The sequence below is a fragment of the Halichondria panicea genome, chromosome 6, assembly GCF_963675165.1.
Source record: "Halichondria panicea chromosome 6, odHalPani1.1, whole genome shotgun sequence".
Taxonomy (NCBI): Eukaryota; Metazoa; Porifera; class Demospongiae; order Suberitida; family Halichondriidae; genus Halichondria; species Halichondria panicea.
The window spans coordinates 5,083,073-5,109,227 of NC_087382.1; the positions used below are offsets into that span (position 1 = coordinate 5,083,073).

Genomic DNA, 26,155 nt, shown 5'->3' on the forward strand with positions numbered 1-26,155 from the left:
TAATGCTTTTTTTGAAGTGCCATTTGGCCCCTCTAGCTCTACTTGAGTGTATACCCATGAAATGAATGCTCTTGTGGCCCAAGTTGTGGGGTGTGTGTGTGTGGGCCCACGCTGCCTAACCCTGTAGAGTACTTGTGGTTTACCTGAGGAATGTGCTGTGGGGGGAAGTGTACATAAACAGGACTAGCTAGCTATTCCTGGGCTTCCCTCGCGCTACAAGAAATGTTGTGTTTATGGTAATGTCAATGGCCTGTTGTGCTACTTTTCAGAAATTCTCAACATCTATAATTGTTGCGTGTTGAAAGTTGTTTCGTTGTGTTTCACATACAGATAGAGAGGTGTACAGTTAAGCCAGTGTGTGTTTTGTATTTTGTATATTGGGATGCCTTCGTTATAATAGTATATGTATGGCTTTAATTAGAGCCCTACAAGTGTGCGGTAGATGCATAAGACAAGATAAAGTGTGGTCCCACGAGACATACTGAGAAGTGCACAGTGCTAATTTTAATTAGCTATAATTAGCCTGTAACCAAATATCCTAACCCACCCTCTGATTTACATTCTATGCTGGCTAACTCCAGCGTGACAGACATGCCCTTAGAACTAGTCAAAACCCAAATACCAGTACATTTTTAGTTTGCATATTATACAGTACTGCATGCAATTAACATCGATGTGTGCCCACAGATGCTTTGAATTCTGCGCAGTCCCAGCCTAATTATTAGCAGATGTGCTTCTGTGCGGTGGATTCCACGGTAACCAGGAGGCTGTAGCACACTCACACACAGTGTCGCTGTGTTGACATTGTTGGGTGACAATATTGATTATGTCAAAGACATTTTTCTCGTGTGATACTAATTATTAATTAGTATTGTATTAGATTTGTTTCAGGCTGGTAACCGTCCCTTATTTCACATATAGCCCACCTTTCTGGATTATATAGACAGCTATTTTCTCTGACCTGCTATATATAGCTTTCATGATTGTGCTCAGTGTGTGCATGCTGTGTGTGGGCAGGAGGGTGTATACGGGCTGGCATGCGGTTACTTCTAATTATTAATTTCACAGTTTTTTTAGTGGCTAGACAAGCTGTTTGATTGTGAATGTGCGTTGAACTTGTGTGAATTTCTTATGGCGCTGTCCAATTGTGTCGATACTTTACAGTGGTCTGGTCATACAAGGGTGTGCAGTATAATGCTCTCTCCAACACGTGTCACTTCAACATCATCCTGCAATATGTTTTTTCACATCAATTCTTACAACAATAATTATAGTACCTTCAAAAAAGTACGACCACCATTTTGAAAGAACTTTAGATGTGATGGGGAATTAGGCATATTTTTGCGAATGGCGTGGTTTCCTTCGATCTGGGCAGTTGGCGTCTCACAACTATAATGTACACGTGAAAAGCAGTATGTACAATAATTATACATGTACAATGTACAATATATATTGAAACATAGCATCAAGTATGTACAGCATAATTATAGCTAAGTAACTAGCCTAGCTACGATACTCGAGGTGACTAGCTATATAGGATTGTCTCTTTGTTTGTTTTTTTGCAAAACGTATACTTGCAACGTGCAACGGTAAATTGCAACGCTTTTAATACAGTGTAAACGTACTGATGTACTACATAAACGGAACTTATACTTATATTGACTGCTTACTGCATCTATACAATAATAGTGCAACGTACGCTATGACAAGTACAGTCGAAAACGGCAGTGGTTCTTGGTCAGACATGCATGCAATGGAACTAAGCTTTATGTGTTAACGAACAGCTATAGCGCTCCGGACATTCACCGGGACCAGAGTAGTCTCACAGCAAAGAAGCCAGAACTCAAGCGTGGCTGTATAGTGCGCATTTGATGTATCAAGCTTTCTATATTTAGCTAGCTTCAATGCATGTGTGTACAAGGTTTAATTTATACTTCTTAGCTTTTACCCAACTAAGCTTTTTACCATTTGAAAATCTGTCAAAACAAAAAACTTTTTTTGCAGAGGCTATCTATCCTAGCTAGCTGTAAACGCAGTGCCATGGCATCCAAGTGAAAATACACACACAAACAAACACACTTACTATACCGTCTTTCTTCTAATTACAGCACCGCTAAAGATTTTCAGTGGCGCACAAATAGAACAAGAAAAAACCATAATTCCAGTTTGGCACTTATAATATTATTTAGAGTGGTGCTTAGCAACGTAGAGTACTATAGTATAGCTGTTTCCACAAGGCTATCAGATCAGTTGTACATGTAGCCTCGAATTAAGGATGCGTTATTTCTAATTATGTAAGCGCTAGCAACTTGGCGCTTAATTGTTATGTGAATTTGGCCCTTCAATTAGAGTGGCGCTGTAATTAAATAACTCACTTATTGTGCTATGAAACTATATATATAGGCTTCAATTGGTCTCCACTTGCACTTTGTTTGAGCCCCATTCAACCTTTTACTTGCTTGTCTTTCCTGCATATTATATTGTAGAGTTATTACAGGGTGTCATACAGGATTTTAAAGTAGAGGGGGGAAATATAAGGCATTCTTTTAAGCTAAAAAAAGTCAACTGCATGCATGTTATTTTAATACCCTGGTTAGTATACAGGCTATAGATACTCAGTCATACACCATTACTAATATACCTGCATGAATGCAAATTTTAGGGAGGGGGGGAATACTCCCCCTGTGTACTGTATAACACCCTGGTACAATAAGCAATAGCTGTGCATTTACATTGTACAGACGCTCCCCCTGTGTACTGTATGACACTCTGGTACAATCTGAATTATTATACAATAGCTGTGCAATTACATTGTACAGCATTGTTCAGCATGTTGAGGGAAACTTACCTAGTTCCACAGTTTTGTCAAACAGCTCTCAAACCATGTCTAAACTCAACTTCTTTTTTTTCTTTGCAAGAACAGCAAATAAAAAATAAAATTTTTATTGCTATGCAGTTGCAGCTGCACATCTGTTGTACTGCATGCCATTATTTGGTACTGAAAACGGCACACTGTGCTGAATTAGCATGTTTACCTGTTTCAGCACACCCATTACATTTAGCACAGTCCATTAGCATATTTATTTAATCGAACATCAAAATTACAAGCCATGAAAAAGCACACCAATACAACACGTAGGCTGTGCTATATGCCTACAAACTGTTTAGCACACCACGATGTTAATATAGCACACGCTCAGGGTCTAAAACAGCACACCTCTTTTCTCTGTGTACATGTCGCCATATATACATACATGCACTGATGCATATTTGTTTTCTAGAAGGACTCCAGACTTCTTTGCTGATTAACTTTACTACTAACTGTGAGCCTACTGAAAGCAATTCTTTGCCGGCTCTATCAACTAGTATAATTATATAGATCGTAAAATTATAGCTTGCGCCAATTAGGCCCTTTTCTCCCAGAGCCTGCATGTAACATATAATTATACTCATGCATGTCCCACTGCATGGCATGCAAGTACCCTATTTGTATAATACCTCTGCATGCATGCATGCACACTTCTTTGCTGACTCTGGTTAGTGTTTATAAAATAGTATAATTGATGCTTTTGTATATAAGTGTAGCGGAAAATCGAAATGTATATAAATCTAAATCTTATAAGGACATAAAATAATTCTTATTGTACAAAAAGACTAATTGAATCTACAGTACGTCATGTATAGTACCTATAATTATATAAATTACACAAGTTTTGCTATGTGTTACAGTGTGTTAATTTTATGACTGTTCCTTCAAAGTTCAAGCACATTAATTTTACTCAAATCATAAGCACAGAACACATTATCAGAATCATAATAGCCACTATTGCGGGATTTGAATTTCCTCCACTGTTGCATTCCAGAGGCAGCAAAGATCTGAAATGCTTATTGCAAGCTGCATGCATGTTTAAAATTAGCATAAAAACGTAACTTATAAATTTTCCACTTACTCTCTCGAATAGGATTACAGCCATGCCAATCAAACCCACACTTGTTGTAGGCTTCCTCAACAAAAGAGCAGCTCTCATCCAGACAGTACGCTGTGAGACCTTCCTCCTATTTGGACATTTGTATAATTATAGTTAAAATCACCTAAAGGAGTAACTCACCATTCTTTTAGACTGACATGCCCCCAAGCCTTCTTGAGCAGCTTCCACAAACAAGCATTGCAAATCAGGTGTGCTACGGTTTTTGTTTGTAATTTCTGATTCATTGCAAGCTGCACAAATTGTATGAGGGCATCATAATTATAGTATGTTCATAGTTAGCAGCTCACCCAACTGAAATGCATTGCATAGACCACACACATCGTAGGCTGATGAGAAATAGTTTCGACACTCATCATCGTTGCAGAAAGTTGTTTGATTTGTCACCTAAAGTGTGCACAATCAGTAATTAAATCCAGAAAACATTTATCCATGCAATAAATAACTAATGTGAGAGTTCTGCATCTCCTGAATGTAATATCACTGCTTGGTATCCTTCCAGCCAGACATGTAAGGCCATCTTCTTCAGCGGCACAGTTGACAAATGTTTGTACTATCAATACGGTGAGAAGAATCAACGTCAGCTTGATAATCTGTATATACAATAGGCATACAACGACATACCATATGAATGCACATAATTATATAGCTATACTTTCTTACCACATTAACAGCCACCATCATACGTACTTTTCCACCGTTATCTATATAGCTTAACAAGATTTTTTTGGCTGTGTTTTGCTGTCGTGGGACCAATCCAGAAACTTGAACTGTTTTATGTGTGCATAAACATGCAGTAGCGAGGTGGGGCCAACTCCCACTCATTGTTTACATTTTTTTGTAATGGTTATGATATGTCAAAAGCCTCCGTATATGTAAACCACATGGCTAATATAAATGTTGGCAACTTAAGTGCTAGAGTTTTTTTCCAGCGCATGCACACTCATTGTCTAATGGTTTTATGATAATTTGTTATGTTAAAAGCCTCCGTATATGTAAACCACATTGCTAATATAAATGTTGGCAACTAAGCCTGTGCTAAAGTTTTTTGCCAGCTGTAATTAGAATGTCCGGTTGATTTTTAAACCAGACACTCTGACTTCCTAAAGTTTATAGTCTATTTTCAACCCTATATGTACGAAAAATTTAATAAAAAACTTGTTCTAATCAACAAAAGGACTCAAGTATACTGTAGATGGTATACATGTACATTCATGCACTCCTGGGTACATTAAATTAATGAAAGGATCACAATGCCTAGCCAGACTGCACTGAGAGTGAGAGGGGTAAGGCTGCTTCCTTGCAACTGGTCTGAGATAGCCCATCGGATAGCATTCTCTGATAGCTACCCTTAGTCTGCTATGTTAACAAAAGACTCACAGCCTGCAACAGGATCGTCTGAACGGAGTGAAAGCTGACAAGAGCCTACAGTGCAACAACCAAAGAGAGTAGAACTTTTGATTTTTTACGTTTTTGTGAATATCTTCTAAACTGAATGTGATTAGATCAATTTGAGTGTAGGTACTGAAAGTTCAACTATTGGCGCTTCCATTGGACCACCACCTGTTACATCATATGACATCATCATTCCAAAATGGCGGCTAGAATATGTGTACATTGAAAATATGTTAGGCATGAAACTATATATATGTTTGAGTTAAGATCTGAAATTTGTTGTGCAAGTACATTATTCTTGTGCAACTTTTGAGCTCCAACAGAAGTGCAGGCTACTGGTAGGTTCTGGATATACAGAATTTTGTAAATTTATAGTAGCAAATGTGTTAGGCATTTATTTTTTGAGTTTATGCTAGTTAAGGTCTGATTTTTGAGGAGCATGTACTACAATAGTATACTTTTCATCTGTACTAACTTACCGGAGCTAGACCAGTCTCTTCTTTCTATCACGCGCGTTTATTGAAAGAGACTCTTGCAGCACCTACCTATCACTTTTCTAGATCCGCCACTGAACATGTCTAGATGATGTGTATGTGTGTCTACGTGTGCAGACCGCAGCATCATAATCCGAGTAGACCTATAGTCTCGGGTCCAGGCTATCTAGTCTTGCACCAGTCCCGATTAAAAATTGGGTCTTGAGAACTTCCTATCGGCAAGTAAATAGTGGTCACAAATAATATAATAATAATAATAATATAATCGATGCTTTACAGTATGACTTTACATTTAGTCATTTTAGACAAGATGAATAATTTGTGATGGGTCAGAAATTAAGATCATACTGACAGGAAGTTCCTAGAAGGAACACCTGAGTGAATATACTACGTAAAATGTATACATAATTATACGGTTATACAGAGCAACAGGGACAAAAGGTGATAAGTGCAGATGATTGATTCATGGTTGATGACCACAGTGTGGTTACAATAATGTGAAAACCACAGTTCTGCAAATAGTAGTTGAGAGTCCTTGGTGCTCAGTGCTCAATCAGGATGAATCTACACATGCAAGAAGGAGAGAAGCTATAGCAACTACTCAGAGTCAGCTAGAAAGATCTAGACTGAGCTTAAACCAGGCATGTTATGTTTCAAGGTTCCAATGGCATGGATTCAGTTCTCAAAGCAAAAGATGAAAATTAAATTGTATTTGCCAAATACGAATTGCAGTACTGCCACTTGAATATGAAATGCTGTGGGCAACAAGAGGCTGCTTTGCATAACTTCTTTTCCTTCATTTCCTTCTTTTTGCCTCCAATTGACCGCAGCGGTTGACATGCCAAGAAATCTTCGGCGTGTCGACACAACTTCTACATCGGAAGTTCACCAGACCCATGTTATCTACCTAGCATTTAGAAAACATCCGGGGTTGGCTGCGCGAGACTAGGTCCAGGCCGCGCTTTAGAATCAATCGCGGACATCCTATCATAATAATAATAATTATGTCGGACACTATATTCAAAACTTCATAAGATACAGACACCATTCAAGAATTATTTTAAAGCTATTCTGTATTTTCCAAATGTTGTAGCTCTAAATAAAAAAAAATTACTTGTGTTACAGCTGAAAGAAGACGCCGTGGTTGCAATTGTCGGACAAAAACCAAATAATATGTTTGGACAGTGCTGATATTGTCGCCAGTAAGGACTCCTGCAAACATGTAAGAACTGAGGACCATAGTGGAACTCTTTAGCTAGTTGCTGATCAAAAATCAAGCATGCACTCAAATTCCTATCAGGACCAAGAATTTCCTATCAGAGAAATTCCTATCAGAGCCAATGAAATCGTTATTTTTTTGCAATCTGATTGGGCTGTACTCCTCATTGCAGCAGTACAAATCCTATATAAGCGACTGCGTTTCCCCCGGCCACCCGTCAGAACGGGTGCCCCACTGCCGGACTACGCCCAGCTAATCACTTTGCTGCACTGACTTCCATTGTTTCTTTTTCGAATTTTGCAGCATACAATTTATATAATAAAACTTTTCACTTTGGCTATAGATCTAGCTAAAAATAAATGACAATGTGTATATGAGGCGCAAGTTTGTAGGTATATTTGGGTATTCCGAAACCTCAAAGAAACACCTTATCGAAAACTTCTTGCATGCATGCATGGGGATGCCTATATAATACTTCAAGTGCAGGAAGTTTGATTAGTAGTAGTAGCTATAGTAGAATGGCAACTTCTGAGGCAAACCCGAAATCTCCCGCAACCCCTAAAGCAGGAGAGGCAACTGAGTCTACAAAACTTGTGCCAGTTATCACTCCAGAAGAGATACAGCACTTCCAAGAGCTTGGACTGGGTAGAGGAATTGACAGTACAGATCCAAATCTATGGAAGAACAAAGACCCTATACAGTTGCGAATCATCTCCAAAGATCTCAAAAACGTAATCGGTACAAACGAAAATGGCATCAAACGAAAGTATGAGAAGACTGTTTCTTCGTCAAGATCCCAGTTGAGTAAGATACAGCTCTCGTTGAATGTTCCAAGCAGCCATGTAAAGATCGGTTTGGATGGGCACTATTCACAGAGTGTGAACTCAAGTGTAGAAGTAAAAGGAACAAAAATCCAAACACGAACCATTTCATTTAGATACGACTTCAATGATATACCAGCTGGCTCACAAGTTTTTAATGAGCATATAGATTCGAAGAGCGAAAACCATAGTGGATTTCAAATATTTGAAAATGACTTGGCCATTTGGATATTGAGGTACCTCAAAAAACAACAATTGACAAGATCAATCGATGGACTGAAAGGCCAAACAGCAATTGAGAAACTTGATGACTTTGCGAATCAAATTGATTCAGTCGATTCCGATGATGCCAAAGATCTTAATGAAGCCTGTCGACTGTTTGTCTTTGACCTGGGAGTCACACACTACGTCAGCTCCATAGAACTTGGAGCAGTCAGCTACAGTGTTGATACTAAAAGGTCGGAAAAGAAAGGTGGAGGAGTTGGGGGTAGTGTGGGTGTAGCTTCTGCAGCTACTGCTAAAGCCTCTACTGCAATTACAAAAGAGTTCCATCAACGAACAAAGGAAGAGCAAACTATCGGGCATTTCAACGACGAGGGAGTTGTGCGATGGAATACTTCTGATGAAGCGGTTATTGGTTTTCAGATACAACCAATCAACAGGTTGATGAGAGTTGCAGCCGTTCAGACGGCTATGATCATTGCCATTCAGTTATTCATTCAGAGCAAGACGGATGACTCCAGTGAGAATATCTATAGTGATTCTGTATTGAGAGGGTATACCGGTGTAATTGATGTATGGTTTTGATTAGGAGGAAAGAAACCTAAAGAGCCGGTACCAACTAGAACAACTCACTGCACATGTATATAGTTATACTGCATGCATGTGTTTAACTATTGAGTGGCCATGAAATAGCAGTACAATTAATTTTACTAATAAATACATACATGCAGGTGGTCCCTTCCTAATCTCGACTACAATCAACAAAACACCCGTCTATTGGAAAGTGGCCGAAGACAAAATCATTGGAACGGATAAAGTTGAATGTTCTTCTATATTCTACTTCATGCAATTTGAAGACAACAGTTTTGCTATAGCGTACTGGGGTGATGAACCAAGTGATCGCAAACTACTTACAAACGTGAATTTTATTCTTTCAAAATTACGTACAGCTGCTCCAAATCTTCCCCGTTTTGTCACTGCTAACCGAAGCAGAGTTGGGTCTTCTAATTCCTCACTTCTGTTGAAATCAATCTTTCCTGTAAAGAGCGCTCAATTTTCCCTGTACAGCAGGCTGGAGGATTCATTTGCTTGTCTCACCATTGGTATACCATCCGATTTTCAGACTTGGATGGAGGGAGACGAAGTTTTCATGAAGCACCAATCTCGTCCTTTTACAAGCGACTATGTAACAATGGAACGAAAAGAACAGCATCTTGAAGCCGAATATTTCACTACTTTGTATTCCTCCAGATCTAAATGTCAAGAAAATCCAAAAATGGGCATTTTATTCCGCCTGCACCCACAAAGCTTCCGAGAAACTGCTCAAGAAGATTATGATGATGGATCGAAGTCTTCGAAGGCCAAACTGCTAATGGACTCTACTAAACACGAAGGAGGACCCTCTTTGCATGGGTAACGTGCAGTTCCAAGTAATAACATTGAACCATTTTGCAATAGTTTTAGTATAATTATTATATGCATGCTCAGGAATTACAAGTTTTAATTGGCTGTCTGCAAGTAATGTGTTGACTGGACTATACATTGTACTGGACTGAACTATTCCTTTTCATAACAAGACCACAATAGTACATAAATTATTGATTTGAAAAAAAGCATAAAACACGTACTTTTACCTCATAAGCCCACAATGTCTTTAGGTAGTCTCATCCGTTGCTTGCACGACAATTAGAGCTAGAACTGTTGCTCAAATGTAGGCCAAATTGCACAAACACATGCAGGAATTAAGTATTTAACGTGCTCTCCATATCCCTCACCAGGAAAATTCATGCCTAAACCCTTCCAGAAACAGCACACTCATGTTGTACCGTTTCCTGTACGTATTTGAGAAATTTAGATGTTTAATGCTAATTGATTAGCCTATAATGTTTGAGCCTATAACAACAGTTCTAGGTACAACTTCATGTGGTGCAAGCAAGAACAATATTTTACGATACATACTACATGCACTGCATTATCACTTCTCTGGTTTCATGCCCTCAAGTACAGTTTAGAGAGAATAACAGTGGAGAGAAGTGTGAAAGGAGTCGGAGGTAACCTTGAAGCAGCCTCTGCCGCCTCTGCCAGAGGAAGATTCGACACTTCAAAGGATACAGAGAACGGATGATGGACGAGCAGTTGATTGGGTATTTCGATGACAAAGGAGAAGTTCGTAGAAATACTTCGGATGAAACTGTAATTGGTTTTGAGATACTGCCTGTCAGCTGATTGCTCTTCCTGCTAGTTGCTACTATACCAGCTAGCTCCATGCTCATACATAATTATAGTCTACTCTATCTGCATGCATTTATTGTCTAACACTCCTTTAATTGGTTTCTAATTTGTTATTCATGTCAACGCTGGGAGTTTCAGTGCTCTAATTTTGTATTGTAATTGACCTCATAACGCAAGCTAGCTATTATGGCTCTAGTAGGTGTCTTGATTAGACAACAGCAAAACCATTTTTTAATTGTACACTCTCCAGTCATGCACTAATAGCACATCATACGATTATAATAATAACAAACGAACCAATACAGGATAATTATTGCAGAACAACAATCATGCAAAGTGTTTGACAGATAAAATATCACCACAGTTTAGGTAGAGTAATGTCTCTAAAATTGTTTTCGCGGTGTGTCCAATACGTGCCACCAAACACCCACTCAGACTCGTGACCTTCGACCTCTTGCTTGTGGAAAAAGTTTGGGTTCCATTCTTGACCGATACGCTCTCTCTCAGCTTGAGCAGCACGCTGGATCTGTACGTTATAATTATAACAGCCAGGTGAAGATATTTCAGAGAGAACAACTAAACTGTAGCCCTTAAGTATAGGATGACATACAATAAAGTTAAGAGCATGCACTAGCTCTTGCAGGATTGATACATTCTGTCAGTGCTTCATAGTTGTGTAGCTTATAACGGCTTGCCATATATACCACCGAGGCATCAGCACCAGCAGTGCTTACGCAGTGGCTATAGTTACAACATGTATAACACTGACATGTACATGTACATACAGTCCAAAATTAAGTGAAAACTATACCTGTTCCACGGTGTGTTTCTCTGTCTCAGCCTCTTGAAGCTTTCCCTCCTCAAGCATTCTAGGAAGGAATATGGACTATATGTAATTGTCATTGTACAGTAAATATAATTTTTGAGGACTGGTTATGCTTAGATCTGTACGAAATTGACCTTCACCTCTGATCAGGTCTGAACCTACAGTCGGTACAGGGCAGTTTGTCCTCTAAGTCTTCTTCCAGTTCATTCAGTTCAACTGCAAACTGGCTGAAGCCGTAATAGTCCTCGTATCCGTCTGGCATGGGACCTGTGGTGGTGGTAATGTGTGTGTGTCTACAGGGCTGTATTGAATAACATTCAAGTCCTTAGTAGAATTACTGCATACGTTATGGTCACTCAACAACATTCTAGTAGTATAATTATGGTGTGCAGTGAATTTAACCACCACTTCGACCATGCAGTACTAGCCAGTCATGTAAAGTGTTAAATCCTGCATGGGCAAATAACTACGTATACATTGATCCCAAACATGTGTATCCACCGGCCAGGCCACCTTTTAAATACATGCAGTCACAGAGTTGGTCTCCCCAAGGGGTGACTTAATGTAGCTCTATACACAAGTTATAATAAAGTACACTAATACATAAATATGTACACGCATGCACCGTACCTGCCCTCCAGATGCATTGTGCTGTCTCAGGGGAATCCCCACAGAACACGGCCTCATGCCACGCCCCAAACATGTGACGTACAGCTGTTCCACTGGCATCGTACACATCACCGTACACCTGGTACTTTTTATTGCTCCAATAGCTAGCCTGCAACGAAGGGCGAGAGAAAAAAACACACAAGTAAAAAAAATTTCAGCACAATTGATTTTAAGGAAAGGACAAGATTGACTCGCACTAAAAAGGACGCAAACAAGATAATTAGTTAGTTATTTTATGGAATTTTATGGCAAAACTAAAGCAGGTCGGTTCAAATGAGGTCAAACACTTGGAAGTTAGTAGTACATGTACACGTACATCCCAACTAGTTTTACATGCAGGCCAAACACATTGTCTAAATGTACTCACAAGTATAAAAAATATTGTACATGTGCACCTTGACAAAGGTAAGTTTGCAGCTGCACTTGTCTCCGTTGGTGATGGTCATCTCTCCGTATTGGTCCACCCACCGCTGACCACCCAATACATTGTGGATGCATGAGGTCACCTTCTGCCACTGATAGTGGTCGTCATGGCTACACGGGGAGAAATGTTTTTTTTAGTAAACAAACATTGAACAGGAAAAAAACAGGAAAAAAACCATTAATTGTGGACACCCTCTAAATCTATACAGCCAGGCACCAAAGTCTCTAGTGTTTATTAAATTTCCTTATGGCTTACTCTGAAATGGACAGGTTTCACTATACAGCATAATCAGAACAATTGCTGTGCATGAATGTACGTGTACATGTATATGTTACCATGCTAACCGTGGCAGAGTGACGTTGACCACTCCTATAGGGAATACTTCCATCGACTTGCCCCAAAACTTGCTCTTGATGCGAGCATCTTAAGGGGGAAGATAGTACATGTACATGCAATCATTTCATTGGTCAATAAATGCTGCTGACAACAAGCAGAGAGACAAGAACATGAACAGTATCAAGATCACCATTGATGCGTGAGTGTATGTGCAAACCCTAACACTGTGTATCGCACAACTTCCTCATGCCTCTTACATATGTCTGTTATGTGTTCCATACTACTGTAGCAGAAACACAGCTGCATGCACCTCACCTTGCCAAAAAACGTAGTTTGGAGACTCGCAGTGACACGCTGCTATTGGAGGATGGTGACTCACCTGCGACGGAAAACAACAGCTGTACATGTACATTCAACAAGCAAGAATCTTCGGAGATGCTTCGGCAACTCAAAAATGTGTTAATTGTATACGTATATATCTATGGTAACTAGCGATCGGTGCTACACATACATTTGGATTTCTATTCCAACTCAACAGTGTATTGCCTTCCATGTAGGTCGGCTTTTTCCATGGTTACACAATTGACTATGCGTGCAGCTGTTTAAATATGATACTCTAAAGCATGGTATATAACATGTACGCCAAATCTATAGTAACCCATGCCCCTCACCTGCTCGGCAATGAACTTGAATCCCTTGTCCTCCCTCACCCACTCGTACGTCTCCCCGAGGATAGGGTTGAACGGTTTACGTCCCACACGGTGGTACGAGAGTGCATACGATGACATGGCAAACGCTGCTATCCTCACCTGCATGCAGAGGGAGGAGGGTTAAAGAAAGAATACCTTGTGTTCTGGTAACTATAGCAACTGGTAGTCCTTTACCATTCCTAGCAATTGCAAAGGGCACTTCTACTTCAGCTCATCTTGAGGCTTTATATATAGCTTCAAAAATGGGTATTATATGTACATACACTACTGCTCGCTAGTAAAAGACCGCTAATATAATAATACACATATGCAAGGTACCCTAGCCTATTAAACCCCGCCCCCCTTCACACACCATCCTATCATAAACGTCGTCCAATCGCGAAGCCTGGTCCAAAAGCTCGGAATACTCTAGCTCCTCGCACAGTCTCTGCAGAGCACTGAGCGGCTCGTTAAGAGACACAGGCATCGAGATCTTGGAGAGGTCTTTACCAATATTCTTACGAAGGATGCCCCATAAACTGAGATCACCTGAGCATGAGAGATAGTCATATGACTGTAAAGAATCAGCACACACACACACACACACACACACACACACACGTACACACGTAAGCATTGTAATAATAACTTGTACAATATTGGTTACATGTAGACTAACATATCAATAATTATGATACGGAAATTTCAAGACTTGAAAAAAAAAAGTTAGTGTTAAAATATCCCTTCCTCCTATAGACAAAATTGTTACTGTAAGGACACATGTAATTTATTACAAACCATCATCTTTTTTGGGACAGGGTAGTTGAGAGCGCCTCTGGATGCCTCTGTCACGTGACAGGTCAGGTGACCTGGCCGGCTCCTCCCTGATGGAGAGGTTCTTGGCAATGGTATAGATAGAAGTTTCAGAGGGATCTAGGAAAACACGAAATGCATTGACGATAACTATACGCATTATTTCATGCTATAATAGTACAGAACTGGGTACCTAATACTGGTACTTACATGTATATGCAAGCCTACTACAGAAAACGAGCATACATGTATTGTGATTCAATGGATTCGATGACGATACATGCACAATGCATGTATACACAGAGTCAATTGTGCCAAGGGGAGAGAGGACACACATGCAGCTCTCTAAAGCTAAATCGACAGAGACGGCACTCACTGGAGTCCAGAGTAGTGAAGGCTTCTTCGTGGGTGAGTGCCTCATACATCTCCAGGTCAGACTCCTCCTCTGCCGAGTCGTCCTCGACCACTTCCCCCTCACTCTCACTGCTCTGCTCGTGGAGCTGTGTGTGTGTGTGTGTGTGTGTGTGTGTGTGAGGATGGTACTAGAAATTAGCCTTAGTAAACCACTATAGCCCGCACAACAATAACTAACCTCGATGCCAGGCCGCCCTCGAAACTAATATTGTCCCATGCAGTTTTATACATGTACTGGTTACCAACTTTCTTTTTCCCGATAAAGTCAATAAGAATGCCTGAGCCCAACCTAACCCTAGTCCCTAGCAATCATAAGTATGCACATGTACATGTGTACTGCACATGCACCATTCACCCACATCATCGAGAGCGTCAAAGAACTTGTCCGACATGGAGGACTGTAGGGAAATGTACGACTCAAATCGACGAATGTTCAGGCCACCTGCTGCGGGGACGGGGTGGGTCAGAGGTCATATAGATGTACAGTCCAACTTTGATATGTGCCACTACAGCTGTACATGCACATACAGTACACAGCTAGACTCACAAGCAGTCACTGTTGCACGGTGATCCGTGTAGAGACTCGTGCAACGTTTGCCACGATATTTGTGGCAACTCAAGTGGCTAGACCGCATGTGGTTACCACAAGATCATTGATAGTGAAATAGCACTAGAAAATTGTAAGTATCATCACATGCAGTACGCTGATGTCACAAAAAGCACATGCAGCCACTTAGAATCTTATCTGATACGCTGACTGTGCAACACGAGTCTCTACACGGAGTTTGACCAGTCTACTGTTTGCCTTGCAACAGTGGCGGCTTGCGAGTCTAGTACACAGCGACCATAATAGACGTGCGAGAGCCTTTTACTTACAAGCATGCAGGGTTACTAATAACATAGACGGTACCTGTATGAGAGCTCTGCAGGCTTGGGCTCATTCGCATTGACCCAGGCGTTCCCATACGAGTGTTGCTATACTCCACCCCTGAGGCAATGTTCTGTATCTGAGTGAGTCTCTCCCTAAGCTCGTTGTTCTGGTGGAGGGATTGCTTGAGGAGGCGCTGCTGGTTGGAGATGACCTTCTCCTGTTGGTCGTGCTGCACACGGGTCTGCTTGACAGCCTGAGGGGTGTGTGTGTGTGTGTGTGAGTATAGTTCAGTGCGTGAGAAACTTCGGACATAAACATACGTAGAGGGTCAATAAAGGAATGTCTGACCTAAAGGATACTACCCACCAAATAAAGGATGCTTTCAGTGGCACCCTTTACCTGCCTTTACATAACTACACATGTACATGTAAAAAAGCTTCTCCATTAAGGAGCGACATACACAAAATAATGGCTGTGACTATACAGAAATCTTAACACTGTGACACGTACAAAAATATCACTACATCAGAAGCATTTCTGAGAACACAACCAGCTACATGTGGGTTAGGGTTAGGGTTACATGTACATGTATAGCTGATCCCTTACCTTAGGTAGACTGTCATCCTCCAATCTCTTCAGCTTCTCAAGAATCTCACAGAACTGAGCATACACTGGAGATGAGTTTGCAAAAATAGAATGAGTTACAGTGTACACTGAGTAACCTACAGTACATGTAAGCACTTAGTGTACAGAAGAACATCGATTAATTATGAAACATGACCACCACCCCCCCCACATACAGACATGTGGAATTGAGCTCTACGAGTGAGCATATACAGGTAGTACGGCTGTACCTAAACAGGTAGAGAGGTCACAGATAAACACCCCCTCCACCCACCCACACACACATGTATACCTAGACGTCCAGGACAAGCACACATGGACACCCCCTCCACCCACCCACACACACATGTATACCTAGACGTCCAGGACAAGCACACATGGACACCCCCTCCACCTACATGTACACACACATGTACTTATACGTCACAGACAAGCACGTGGACACCCCCTCCACCTATACACACATGTACCTAGCTTGGCGACGGCAGTGAAGTCATTGCAGCTGCTCTCTCTGAGCAACTCGTTCTCAATAATTAGAGGAGGAACCTCCTCTTGTAGAGAGCACCCTGAGCCTGGGGTCGTCTCCGGGGACAACTGTATAATTATGGTCACGCGTACATGTAAAGGTGAATCCTACAGTATTAAAATCATATCTAAATTTTAAGCGCATGCACTCAACTGCCAATTAAGTACTTACACTGATTGTGGAGTCCTTGTTTTTCTTCTCTGACTTCCCCTTACGGAATCCTTTCGCCTTCTTGGGTTTAGTGGCCACCCCCTCATTGCCCACCCCCCTCATAGCCTCACCACTCATACTTCTCACACTGTCACCACCCATGCTCCGTGCACTATCATTAACCGCACCCACACTTTGGAGCGAGAGAGTGTCCGAGAACATGTCCGGCTAGTGGAGGAAAGAAAGTGCATCACTAAATAAGAGTAAGAGAAATATACACTCACTGATTGGGTCATGGACGCTGAGGCATTTTCGTTATTGTAATTGAATACCAAATGCAATGTAGCTACGCAGCTTTGATCTAATTATAATTATAGGCTCCATTGGTAATTAACATACATGTACATGTAGTACTACACTTGGCTTTAAAATTAATACGGACTCTGATGCAACAAAAACTGTAACGGTAACTGCAATTTCACGTACTGCTTTGGAGTCCAGGGGTGTGGCAATGGTTGACCTTAGAGACAGGAACCCGGAGAGAGTGTCCAGGCTCTCACCAACGCTGTCCATGTCTGGAGGGGGCGGGGCAGCGGAGAGCATGACACACAATACACATGGTATTTGATTAACTAATACAACATGTAGCAGTCAACATTGGTACGAACAACAGTGGTTGATATGTTAAAACGATGTGCTATGAAGGCTTACAAGGCTTATTTTGCTTGGCTGTATTATAATTAATATATAATAGATGCATGTGCATATCTCATGCATGTACAGGCTGTGAATGTGAATGACCCGTGTTTTGAGTATTATGCTCTTTTTGCACCCAAAAAAAGTGAAAGTTACCTTTTCTGATGCTTGAGATGTTGTCTTGTATCTTAGCAGCCCAGGAATCGAGCCCCTGCTTCTCCGGAGATGCTAATCCCTCTTTCTTTAACTGGGAACTTGACGACGCCGTTGCTAAGAGAGCTGCTTTCCGGCTCATCTCGTGAGACCGAAGGGTGGAGCTCCAGGCTGCAAACTGACTGGAGTTTTTAGTCTGAGAGATAGGAAATGCAGAGAGTAGTTCAGGTTAATTATTGTACTAGTTCGTATAAATTTATACACTGTTGGACAAAGAAGACTCACACTATTCTCTTTAGGTTTTAGATTCGTGTACAATGGTTTTAGTGCGGGCTGGTTGGTATACATCCGAAAAATCACTCTCATAGAAAGTAAACTTAATCTGGTGAAGGACATGGAGGCCTCTCACAGTTAACAGTCTGTACATGTACAACATACTTGCACTAACCAAGCCTCCTAAGGTCTAAGTAACCCCCTAAATGTTCGGGTCGTTCGGGTCCTGCATATACTTGTGAAATATCCGAAAGGACCCTGACATGTACATGCACAAGCTCATACATAACCATTTACCCCGCTATACGGTACATTGTAGTACACACACGGACCCGTAGCTCTTGACATAATTATGCTTTTGTGCAGGTTATATATTATTACGTATGAATTATTACAAAAAGTGATTTCTGCTCTATAAAACAAGGAGACTATACTCACCTTGAGGTGAACAACAACATGCTCTCCATCAATGTCGATCCTCCTAGAGCTACCGTCAGCGTGAACAAATGCCATGCCCAAATCCAGACTGCCCAGAGCTTTGCCTTTGGCTATCCCAGCCTGAGAGCGACTGAAGTAGAGAACACCTCTCTCCAGGACAAAATAGCGCTGTGTGTTTGACAGAGAAAGAGGTTTGAAAGTAATAATCACAACAGAGGAGGTACACATGACCAGTCAAAACGATAACGAATGTCTGTGTATGAATATCATTCAAGGCTGTACATGTACTTCGATAGTAAATACATGCATGTTTTGTAGTGTATCTTTCAAGAAACACACTTGACCTTTCTAAGATCTGGCTGGTTGATTGTTGGGCTTATGTTTATCAGAAATAGCTTGTCAACCACTTAGATTTTGACTGTTTTAGTGTCATTCTGTTTTGAAGTGCTTTTAATACTATCACTTTGTCTGCAGTCAGGATAGGATCACTGCCAACATCTGAGCCCTGATTCTTTCGACTAATTTAATCTCTACTTGTAAAACTCTAGCTACTAGCCAGCAACAAACTTTACTGAGTTCTACACTTTAAAATAATTAAACAGCTCTGCATACACACGTAGACAACCAATTTTACCTTATGCCAGCCCTTGAGTGGAGACTTGCGTCTCTTGAGCAAATAGCCGCGGATATTTTTGAGTGAGTCATCTTCTGATCCCGTCCCCTCGTCAGCTGGCTCCTTGTCGAGGTAAAACTCCCAGAGTCCTGAGAACCGATCACCACGCGAGGAGGCCTTGTGTGTGGGAGGGGGCTGCATCTACAGGGGTGGTGGTGGGGGGGGGGGGGGGGTGATAAACTTAAGCACTACGGGTTGTTCAGGTTGTGATATTCTTGGCTAGAGGAATAACCACTGAGGTTCATTAAACAGTGACAGCATCAAAACTTAAACGAAGTTGAGTACGCTAACTATCGGTGTTTGTATAGTTGCACTAAAAATATATGACCATCTGTGTATGGTCCACTGCACAGTGATTCTAACAGTCGGCAACAAAAACTGCCCACAGCAATAACATAATTATTATCTTTTCTACAAATAACTGTCAACAGGCGAAAATGAAAATTGACAGTGTCATATGATACACTGTTATCACCAATTCACCATTGCCAAATATACTCACACACACACACACACTAAAGCCCTAAGGCGTTTTGATAAAGGCAGCCATGTAGCTACCGAGTGCAATCATTCAGTGCGTACAACACACTTATTGTCAAAAAATGTGCAGCATGTATTTCACAGAGTGGTTTGAAAGCATCGGATGAAACTCCCCATCTTCATTTGGATACAACACCTCACAACTATATATACTAGTAGTATCCCTAAAAAGCATTGTATTGTTTACTAACAAGTGGACTTATAGGGGAGTAGTTTCGACCGTGTCCAAACTCCCACTGAAACCTGCTAGCAAAGCTTTATTAACTTCCTCATTGTAAAGCTAATATTTTAATATGTTATTGCTACTTTTCCTAGCTCTGAGCTCTGTGTTAAAAATAAATTCATAGCATGCAGACGTCTCGTAGGTTTCCACTGACTACAATGTACATGACAGAGATAGATGGACAAGATACTAGATACATGTACCCTGCGAGGTACTGTATATACCTGTACCTGTACAAGATTACTAGATACATGTACCCTGCGAGGTACTGTATATACCTGTACCTGTACAAGATTACTAGATACATGTACCCTGCGAGGTACTGTATATACCTGTACCTGTAACAAGATTACTAGATACATGTACCTGTACCATGTAACACTGTACCCACCTTATAAAACTCAGCATATGATGGTGGAACAGGGGCTTGTCTTGACTTAGAGTGTTTAGACTGGGTAGAGGCATGTTGATGATGTCTGTTCTTTTTACTATTCTTCTTTGAGTGGCTCGACTCTTCTCCCTCCATATTGGTAACTTTTTAGGTTTGTGTGTTATTTTTTTCAACTATAACTGGAACTATATATATGCAGGCTTGTATTAATGTAATACTGTACTGTATTTATACTAAAAGACAATCTCAAACATTATAGAAAAGCCACGTGGTGTTCTGAATAATGCATACTTTAGACTCTGACCTTTGTTGAATGCATACACTTTGACCTGCCCTTTGGCCTTTGCCCTTTGCCATGTGGTGTTTTAGATATACGATACAGAACGCAGAAGCTAGCTAGCTAGCTAGGAATCTCTAGGATTGTATAGTTGGTTGGAGCATCAAATGGCGTCTGCACCACAAGAAGAGAAGAAGGAGGAAAAAATTCCTGGTCGATTTTACAGTTGTGAGACAGTTCTAAAGTGAGTTTCATTGTTGTGGGTGTGTCAACTCAGATTTTATCCAAATGGGAAAGGGTCACACAAATAGGCTTTACAGCCTCTCGAGGTGCTCCCCGTTTCAAGGGTATTTCTTGGTTTAGTTCAGCTCACTCCATTCCCATACTCCATCATAATGGTGTATAATGGAGGGCCTCAGACCTAGATCACATATGCATGCGTATGCTAGGCCTTGGTGCAGATCAGGTCAATGAAGCACAAACGGTCTTGAATGAAAGGCATGTGGGTCTATCGTACAACCTCTAATTTATAAGGCAACCCTCCAAGTATGTGACACCCTTGAGCGCGAGCTTAGGTAATTTTCTCACCTCTAAAAGTAGCAACAGCTGCGTTGACATTTAATTTTTTAAGTCGCCTAAATGGAGGTTCATGTAGCCACATGCTGGAAATACACGTTTTAAAGGCTAGAAATCGAGGCAAGTAGACTGAGTAGAGCTATCTCTAATTAGATGCGACCCTCTAAATAAGCGACACCAGGTCTTAAACATAATTGTTTAACCTTTAAAAGAAGCAACCTCTGGCTTAAAAAGGGTCGCTCTTAATTAGAGGTCTAGAGGTACCCACTAAGCATCCATTCCTACTATTAAGGCAATTATTCATTTTCATTTTTATATATAAATTAATCCATGCGTATAGTTATTATCCTGTTAGTTCTGTACACGTGTGATTGCTTTGCATTATTTAACCCCTCCCCCTCCCTCTCCCCTGCAGGTCGACGTGGGAGTGTGTAGTGCACGCTCTCTGGAGACGCTATCCCAACCCTTACAGCAAACACGTCTTGTCGGAGGATGTTGTCAGCAGGTGGGTATGCAACTAAACAGTGATCACCGAAGAGCTTCAGTTTTTAACGGCCACCCCCGAAGGAAGGTCCCAAATGAAAAATTTGCACAACCCCTCAACAAATGCCACCTCTGTATAATCATGTACATGTACATTGTATAATGGCCCAAACTTTTTTCAAATGCATCCGTTATAATTATATTTCACTGTATTACAGCAGGAGTTCACACTGTGATAGACACTTAGCTATTCGGTGATGATCTAAATCTATTCCATTAATCATGATTTGCTGTTGAAAATTGCCTTATTGTAGGGCCATTTACTACTGAATGGTCCTGTTTTCAATAGAGCATTGTTACAGGTCTTTATTGTCTCTATAGTAGAGTTCCTGTTCAGTAACACCCTTTTTGTTAATCACTGCATGCAGGAGGTCAGAGAAGAACATATTGAGGAGCAAGAGGTTATTAAGCAAGACGAACAAAGCACCCAAATGGATAGAGAAGGTAAGAGAGACCACCATCACATATACAGTGTACAGCTTACAAATTATCTGTAATTAGAGTACAATTCTGTCAAGCCATAACCTTTCATATAATTATACACTCACCCGCAAAATATTCTATAAGTATCTGAGAATGTGCATGTAAGGCATGTACATGTGTAAGCAGCAAATTAAAATAATGTTGTTACAAAAACCAATACTACTTTACACAGGCCCCACCCCCTCCACACACACACACACACACACACACACACACACACACACACACACAGTTCATTGGAGGTGCTGGTCAGGCTGCATTCGTCATTGAAGAGTCGATTGTGGACTCGTCCACTCGTACCTTCACAACACACACACGGAATATCAACTTTACCAAACTCCTTTCTATTGAGGAGAAGTGTACCTACTACACATGCCCCGAGGACAACAGCTGGTGAGTTGTGATGGATACTGTTTATCTGTGTATATACACATAGTACTTTACTCTCATGTGACAGATTGACACAAACCTCTTTCTCACCTGTTTCTATGGTTTTGGCGCTTCCTTGGCTATAACAACTGAACTTTTTGTCATCGATCTGTATACTGTACATGTATATGTAGTAGTTGTGTCCTAGTATTCCATACTTTATTATCCTTGCGGTTGCACACTCTCAAACAAAATTTCTGTCCCCCTCCCCCACACTCAGGACATGCTGTAGGAAGCAGGCATGGATACGATCCGGGCTGATGGGTCTGTCACGAGCAGTGGAAAAGTTCGGGGTGGAGCGGTACAAAAAGAATGCAAAGAAGGTAACTACCTACTAGTACTACATGTACACCTTTTATAGCCGAAAGCAGAATTATGTATAATACGTATACACACATGCATGTGCATTGGTGTCATGTGACCTCTGCAGGCTGAAGCTGGATTGGTGACTGTGATTGAGAGACTGTTTTACGTCCCCTCGTTCAGTGACACTCCCACCAAACCACGGCCACACAGTGTCTCCGCCCATAACTGACTCTTGTTTGCATGTAGCTATAATATTAAATATGTGTTTGTATTGAGTTGTTTGTATATCCGTTTGTGTGTTTCATTATGCAGTTCTGTTTCTGTGAAAATTTGTAAATTGGCAAGTCATGCTTTACCATGCATGCAATACAAAGCACCGCGAGTGCTGATCGATGCCTCGATCGGTGGAAGTGCCAAAGCTACATAAAATAAAGCTACTAGCGTTTATACATGCACACAGAATATTTTTGATGGACATTTTTGCATTGACTGCATGTTGCTAGAACTCAAAGAGTGGGTAATAATCGACCATGATTGTTGTTAAAAACGATGGATGCCAAAAGTTCAAGCCTAAGATTACTGCATGAGCATCAGTAGAGTCTTGCAGCTCTCTTCTCACTGTTGCAGCCACCAATAGCTAGCGTTCAAGTGCAGAACTAATTACTAAGTAGAGTAGCAACACTCCATGGACAAGTTTTGCTACGCACTCTTCTGAAAAGGCTGCAATGGCATTCCAAGTACGTAAGCAAACTAGGCATAACTCGAGAACGAAGTATTATTTTGCAAATCCACGAATAAAATGACTAGAAGCCTATATAGAAACTCTTACTTGCACTTCATTCATCCTTGAGCAGCTGTAGCAGTCTACACAAACACACACACACACAATCAATCTATGCACACACTACATACCTCGCTTGCGCATGCGCACCGAGGCATAACAATCGCTCCCTATGCCTAAACTAAGAGTCTCAATTGTTGCGGGAGGAACCTAGTTTCCACTGAGGTACCGTAAATTAATTAAAGATCCTTGACCTGTCATCACTTTACCGAGCCAGCCCGACCTACTAGATCTACACATACACATCAGGTATGTGTGTAAAAGGGACAATGTACATCTAAATTGTGTGAGATTTTATGCATGCAAACCTATAAGTTATAGATTGAATTAGTTACAGTTCAATCATTTGGAGCAGATGGGTTGCTGTACATTAGTAACGCTATCAGTGCCTATGGTTGCAGTATTCTAAAACTATAATATTAATTTTGTATCCCCTGCAGAACCCTCACCTGAGTAGACAACTAAGCACATGTTCTCCTGGCTCTTAGGCAAGAAACAATGCGATGTGGCAGACGTCTACAACAACGTCATCGATGGCCTTAAGCAAATGTACCGAAAGAAGCTCCTCCCACTAGAGCAAACGTACCTTTTTGAAGATTTTCACTCACCATACATGAACGATGGGGACTTCAATGCCAAACCAATGGTCCTACTAATCGGTCAATATTCTACTGGAAAACTACTTTGATTCGTTACCTGCTAAAAAAGGATTTCCCTGGTATTAGGATTGGACCTGAACCCACCACCGATCGCTTCATAGCCATCATGCATGGCCCTAATGAGCAACTCCTGGAAATGCTTTAGCTGTCGACCCAACACGACAGTTCGGTGCCTTGCAGTCGTTTGGAAACGCTTTCTTGAGCCGATTCGAGGCTTCGTTTTTGCCGAGTCCAGTTCTCGAGAGTATAACGCTCATCGACACTCCGGGAATATTATCAGGAGAGAAACAACGATTACATCGAGGGTACGATTTTGAGGGTGTGCTGGGCTGGTTTGCAGATCGGGCTGACATGATTATTCTCCTCTTTGATGCACACAAGTTAGATATTTCGGACGAGTTTCGAACAGTCATCAATATCATCAAAATGAACCAAACCAAGATTCGTATTGTCCTCAATAAAGCGGATATGATCACAACCCAGCAGCTGATGCGCGTGCACGGTGCTTTAATGTGGTCGCTGGGAAAGATATTGGATACTCCAGAAGTCACCAGAGTCTACATTGGCTCTTTCTGGGACCAACCCCTTCATCATGATGAAAACCGGAAGCTTTTCGAGGACGAGCAACTAGACCTTTTTGCCGACATTCAGAGCCTGCCTCATACAAATGCTGTGCGGAAACTCAACGAAATGATCAAGCGAGCGCGACTGGCAAAGGTTCAAGCATTCGTTCTTTCTCATTTGAAAGGGGAAATGCCCTATCTGTTCGGAAAACAATCCAAGAAAGATGCCCTTATTAAAAACCTCGGCCAAGTGTTCAACGCCATACACAAGTCTCGTAATATCCCTGTTGGGGATTTTCCCTCCGTGAAAGCCATGAGAGAAAAACTTGGAAAATACGATTTCACTCGATTTCCGAAACTCCCAACCACATTTACTTGAAATTGTCGACCAAATGCTGGCAGTCGATATCTCCCATATCATGAAGATGCTACCAAAAGAAGAAGACATGACTAAGGACAAAAGAATTCGTGGCGGTGTGTTTGGGCAAATTGACAATGATCCTTTCTCCACTAAGAGGGATGTCACGAAAGAAGATCCCGAGTGGCTCACCATCGTCTCTTGCTGGTAAAAAAAGGACACATGAAGAGACATCATCAGGTGAGTGCCAATAGTAATAATAACAGTAATTGTATGATAATTATATAATTATCATGACTGTGTTAATTGTATCAAGAGTGCATAATACTCCTGGTTATATAACTCAATCTCACATTTCTTAGCTCCCAAAAAACCAAAGCCGTTCAAAAGACGCTAACACAGAGTCTGATGCTAACATCAGCCAAAATAATGGTTACTTCCAAATGTGACTGTAATATTAATATTGTGTGTGTCATACGTATAATTAATTTTTTTGTACCGCACAATGATCATGATGTGTGTATAATGTGCAAAATCGTGTAGTATATATAGCCAGTTCTATGTATAATTAATATCAGGAGTAGAATGTGTACTGCGGAAGTGTAGCATTACCTTACTGTGTCTCAATGTGCGTGTACAGCACAGAAATTATTTTGGACTCTTGATATTATTTATATTATTATTAATGTGTCTTTCGCTATAATTAAAATTATAATTATGGACCTATAATTTTCGTGGAGGATTGCTAATTCTAATTCCCATGAAAAAAGCTGAAGACCCCTCAATTAAAACTATAATTATGTGCTTCGGCTATTGAATAATTAATATTATGCGATATATTATTGTATCATGAATATCGATCGATCATGCAGTGGCACTGCAACAAATTGCTCTAGTATATAGTGGATAGATATTATTGGAAATACATAGCAAGAGCTCATGCATGCAACTAGCTCGATCAGAACACCCTCCTAGCTCATCACTCTTCCCCACTCGATTCCCTTTATAATACCTAACTTGTG

General features: G+C 40.9%; 4 protein-coding genes and 1 pseudogene across 5 annotated transcripts in view; 3 read left to right on the plus strand and 2 right to left on the minus strand.

The window, feature by feature from the left end:
- The window catches only part of LOC135337072 (PRELI domain-containing protein 1, mitochondrial-like), an 87,907-nt gene extending 64,866 nt beyond the window's left edge, over nt 1–23,041 (plus strand). The window contains exons 2-7 of the mRNA XM_064532969.1: nt 20,474–20,619; nt 21,367–21,456; nt 21,863–21,938; nt 22,210–22,370; nt 22,627–22,729; nt 22,837–23,041. Coding sequence (XP_064389039.1) covers nt 20,543–20,619; nt 21,367–21,456; nt 21,863–21,938; nt 22,210–22,370; nt 22,627–22,729; nt 22,837–22,941 — 612 coding nt within the window. The 5' untranslated portion in view covers nt 20,474–20,542 and the 3' untranslated portion in view covers nt 22,942–23,041. The remainder of the gene's footprint in view (nt 1–20,473; nt 20,620–21,366; nt 21,457–21,862; nt 21,939–22,209; nt 22,371–22,626; nt 22,730–22,836) is intronic.
- On the minus strand, nt 3,553–5,331 carry LOC135337070 (uncharacterized). Its single transcript, XM_064532967.1, has 6 exons — nt 4,650–5,331; nt 4,433–4,579; nt 4,277–4,373; nt 4,110–4,219; nt 3,951–4,056; nt 3,553–3,895 (listed from the first exon to the last, which is right to left on the minus strand). The coding sequence occupies exons 1-6, from the start codon at nt 4,809–4,811 to the stop codon at nt 3,780–3,782; spliced, it is 738 nt and encodes a 245-aa protein (XP_064389037.1). The 5' UTR covers nt 4,812–5,331; the 3' UTR covers nt 3,553–3,779.
- LOC135337063 (uncharacterized) lies at nt 7,579–9,762 on the plus strand. Its single transcript, XM_064532958.1, has 2 exons — nt 7,579–8,657; nt 8,869–9,762. Exons 1-2 carry the CDS (start codon nt 7,613–7,615, stop codon nt 9,552–9,554), a joined length of 1,731 nt encoding a protein of 576 aa, XP_064389028.1. The 5' UTR covers nt 7,579–7,612; the 3' UTR covers nt 9,555–9,762.
- LOC135337061 (oxysterol-binding protein-related protein 3-like) lies at nt 10,638–20,375 on the minus strand. Of its 2 annotated transcripts, none has more exons than XM_064532955.1 (21): nt 20,099–20,375; nt 18,906–19,085; nt 18,272–18,439; nt 17,564–17,756; nt 17,198–17,286; nt 16,733–16,939; nt 16,506–16,629; nt 16,018–16,082; nt 15,451–15,664; nt 14,900–14,985; nt 14,503–14,626; nt 14,112–14,246; nt 13,687–13,862; nt 13,296–13,433; nt 12,940–13,003; nt 12,633–12,711; nt 12,260–12,398; nt 11,826–11,973; nt 11,336–11,462; nt 11,181–11,238; nt 10,638–10,895 (listed from the first exon to the last, which is right to left on the minus strand). In XM_064532955.1, the coding sequence occupies exons 1-21, from the start codon at nt 20,231–20,233 to the stop codon at nt 10,725–10,727; spliced, it is 2,820 nt and encodes a 939-aa protein (XP_064389025.1). In that variant the 5' UTR covers nt 20,234–20,375; the 3' UTR covers nt 10,638–10,724. The 2 variants fall into 2 exon arrangements, with proteins under 2 accessions (XP_064389025.1, XP_064389026.1); XM_064532956.1 differs by having other exon boundaries at nt 14,900–14,982; nt 20,099–20,374.
- A 626-nt stretch (nt 23,042–23,667) lies between the features above and the next one.
- Nucleotides 23,668–25,785, plus strand: LOC135337064 (EH domain-containing protein 1-like; annotated as a pseudogene).
- The last annotated feature ends 370 nt before the right edge of the window (nt 25,786–26,155 follow it).

Bases quoted from the DNA above. Each gene is read 5' to 3' on its own strand.
- LOC135337061 (XM_064532955.1), bottom strand. From the start codon at position 20,233: ATGGAGGGAGAAGAGTCGAGCCACTCAAAGAAGAATAGTAAAAAGAAC. The intron at 16,083-16,505 runs GTACATGTGTGT...ACTCATCTCCAG, and splicing joins CACTGCCGTCGCCAAGCTAG to TGTATGCTCAGTTCTGTGAG. The intron at 12,712-12,939 runs GTGAGGTGCATG...TTCCCCCTTAAG, and splicing joins AAACTACGTTTTTTGGCAAG to ATGCTCGCATCAAGAGCAAG.
- LOC135337063 (XM_064532958.1), top strand. From the start codon at position 7,613: ATGGCAACTTCTGAGGCAAACCCGAAATCTCCCGCAACCCCTAAAGCA. The intron at 8,658-8,868 runs GTGAGAATATCT...ACATACATGCAG, and splicing joins GAGCAAGACGGATGACTCCA to GTGGTCCCTTCCTAATCTCG.
- LOC135337070 (XM_064532967.1), bottom strand. From the start codon at position 4,811: ATGAGTGGGAGTTGGCCCCACCTCGCTACTGCATGTTTATGCACACAT. The intron at 4,374-4,432 runs GTTATTTATTGC...TGCACACTTTAG, and splicing joins GATGCAGAACTCTCACATTA to GTGACAAATCAAACAACTTT. The intron at 4,057-4,109 runs GTGAGTTACTCC...ATGTCCAAATAG, and splicing joins CATGTCAGTCTAAAAGAATG to GAGGAAGGTCTCACAGCGTA.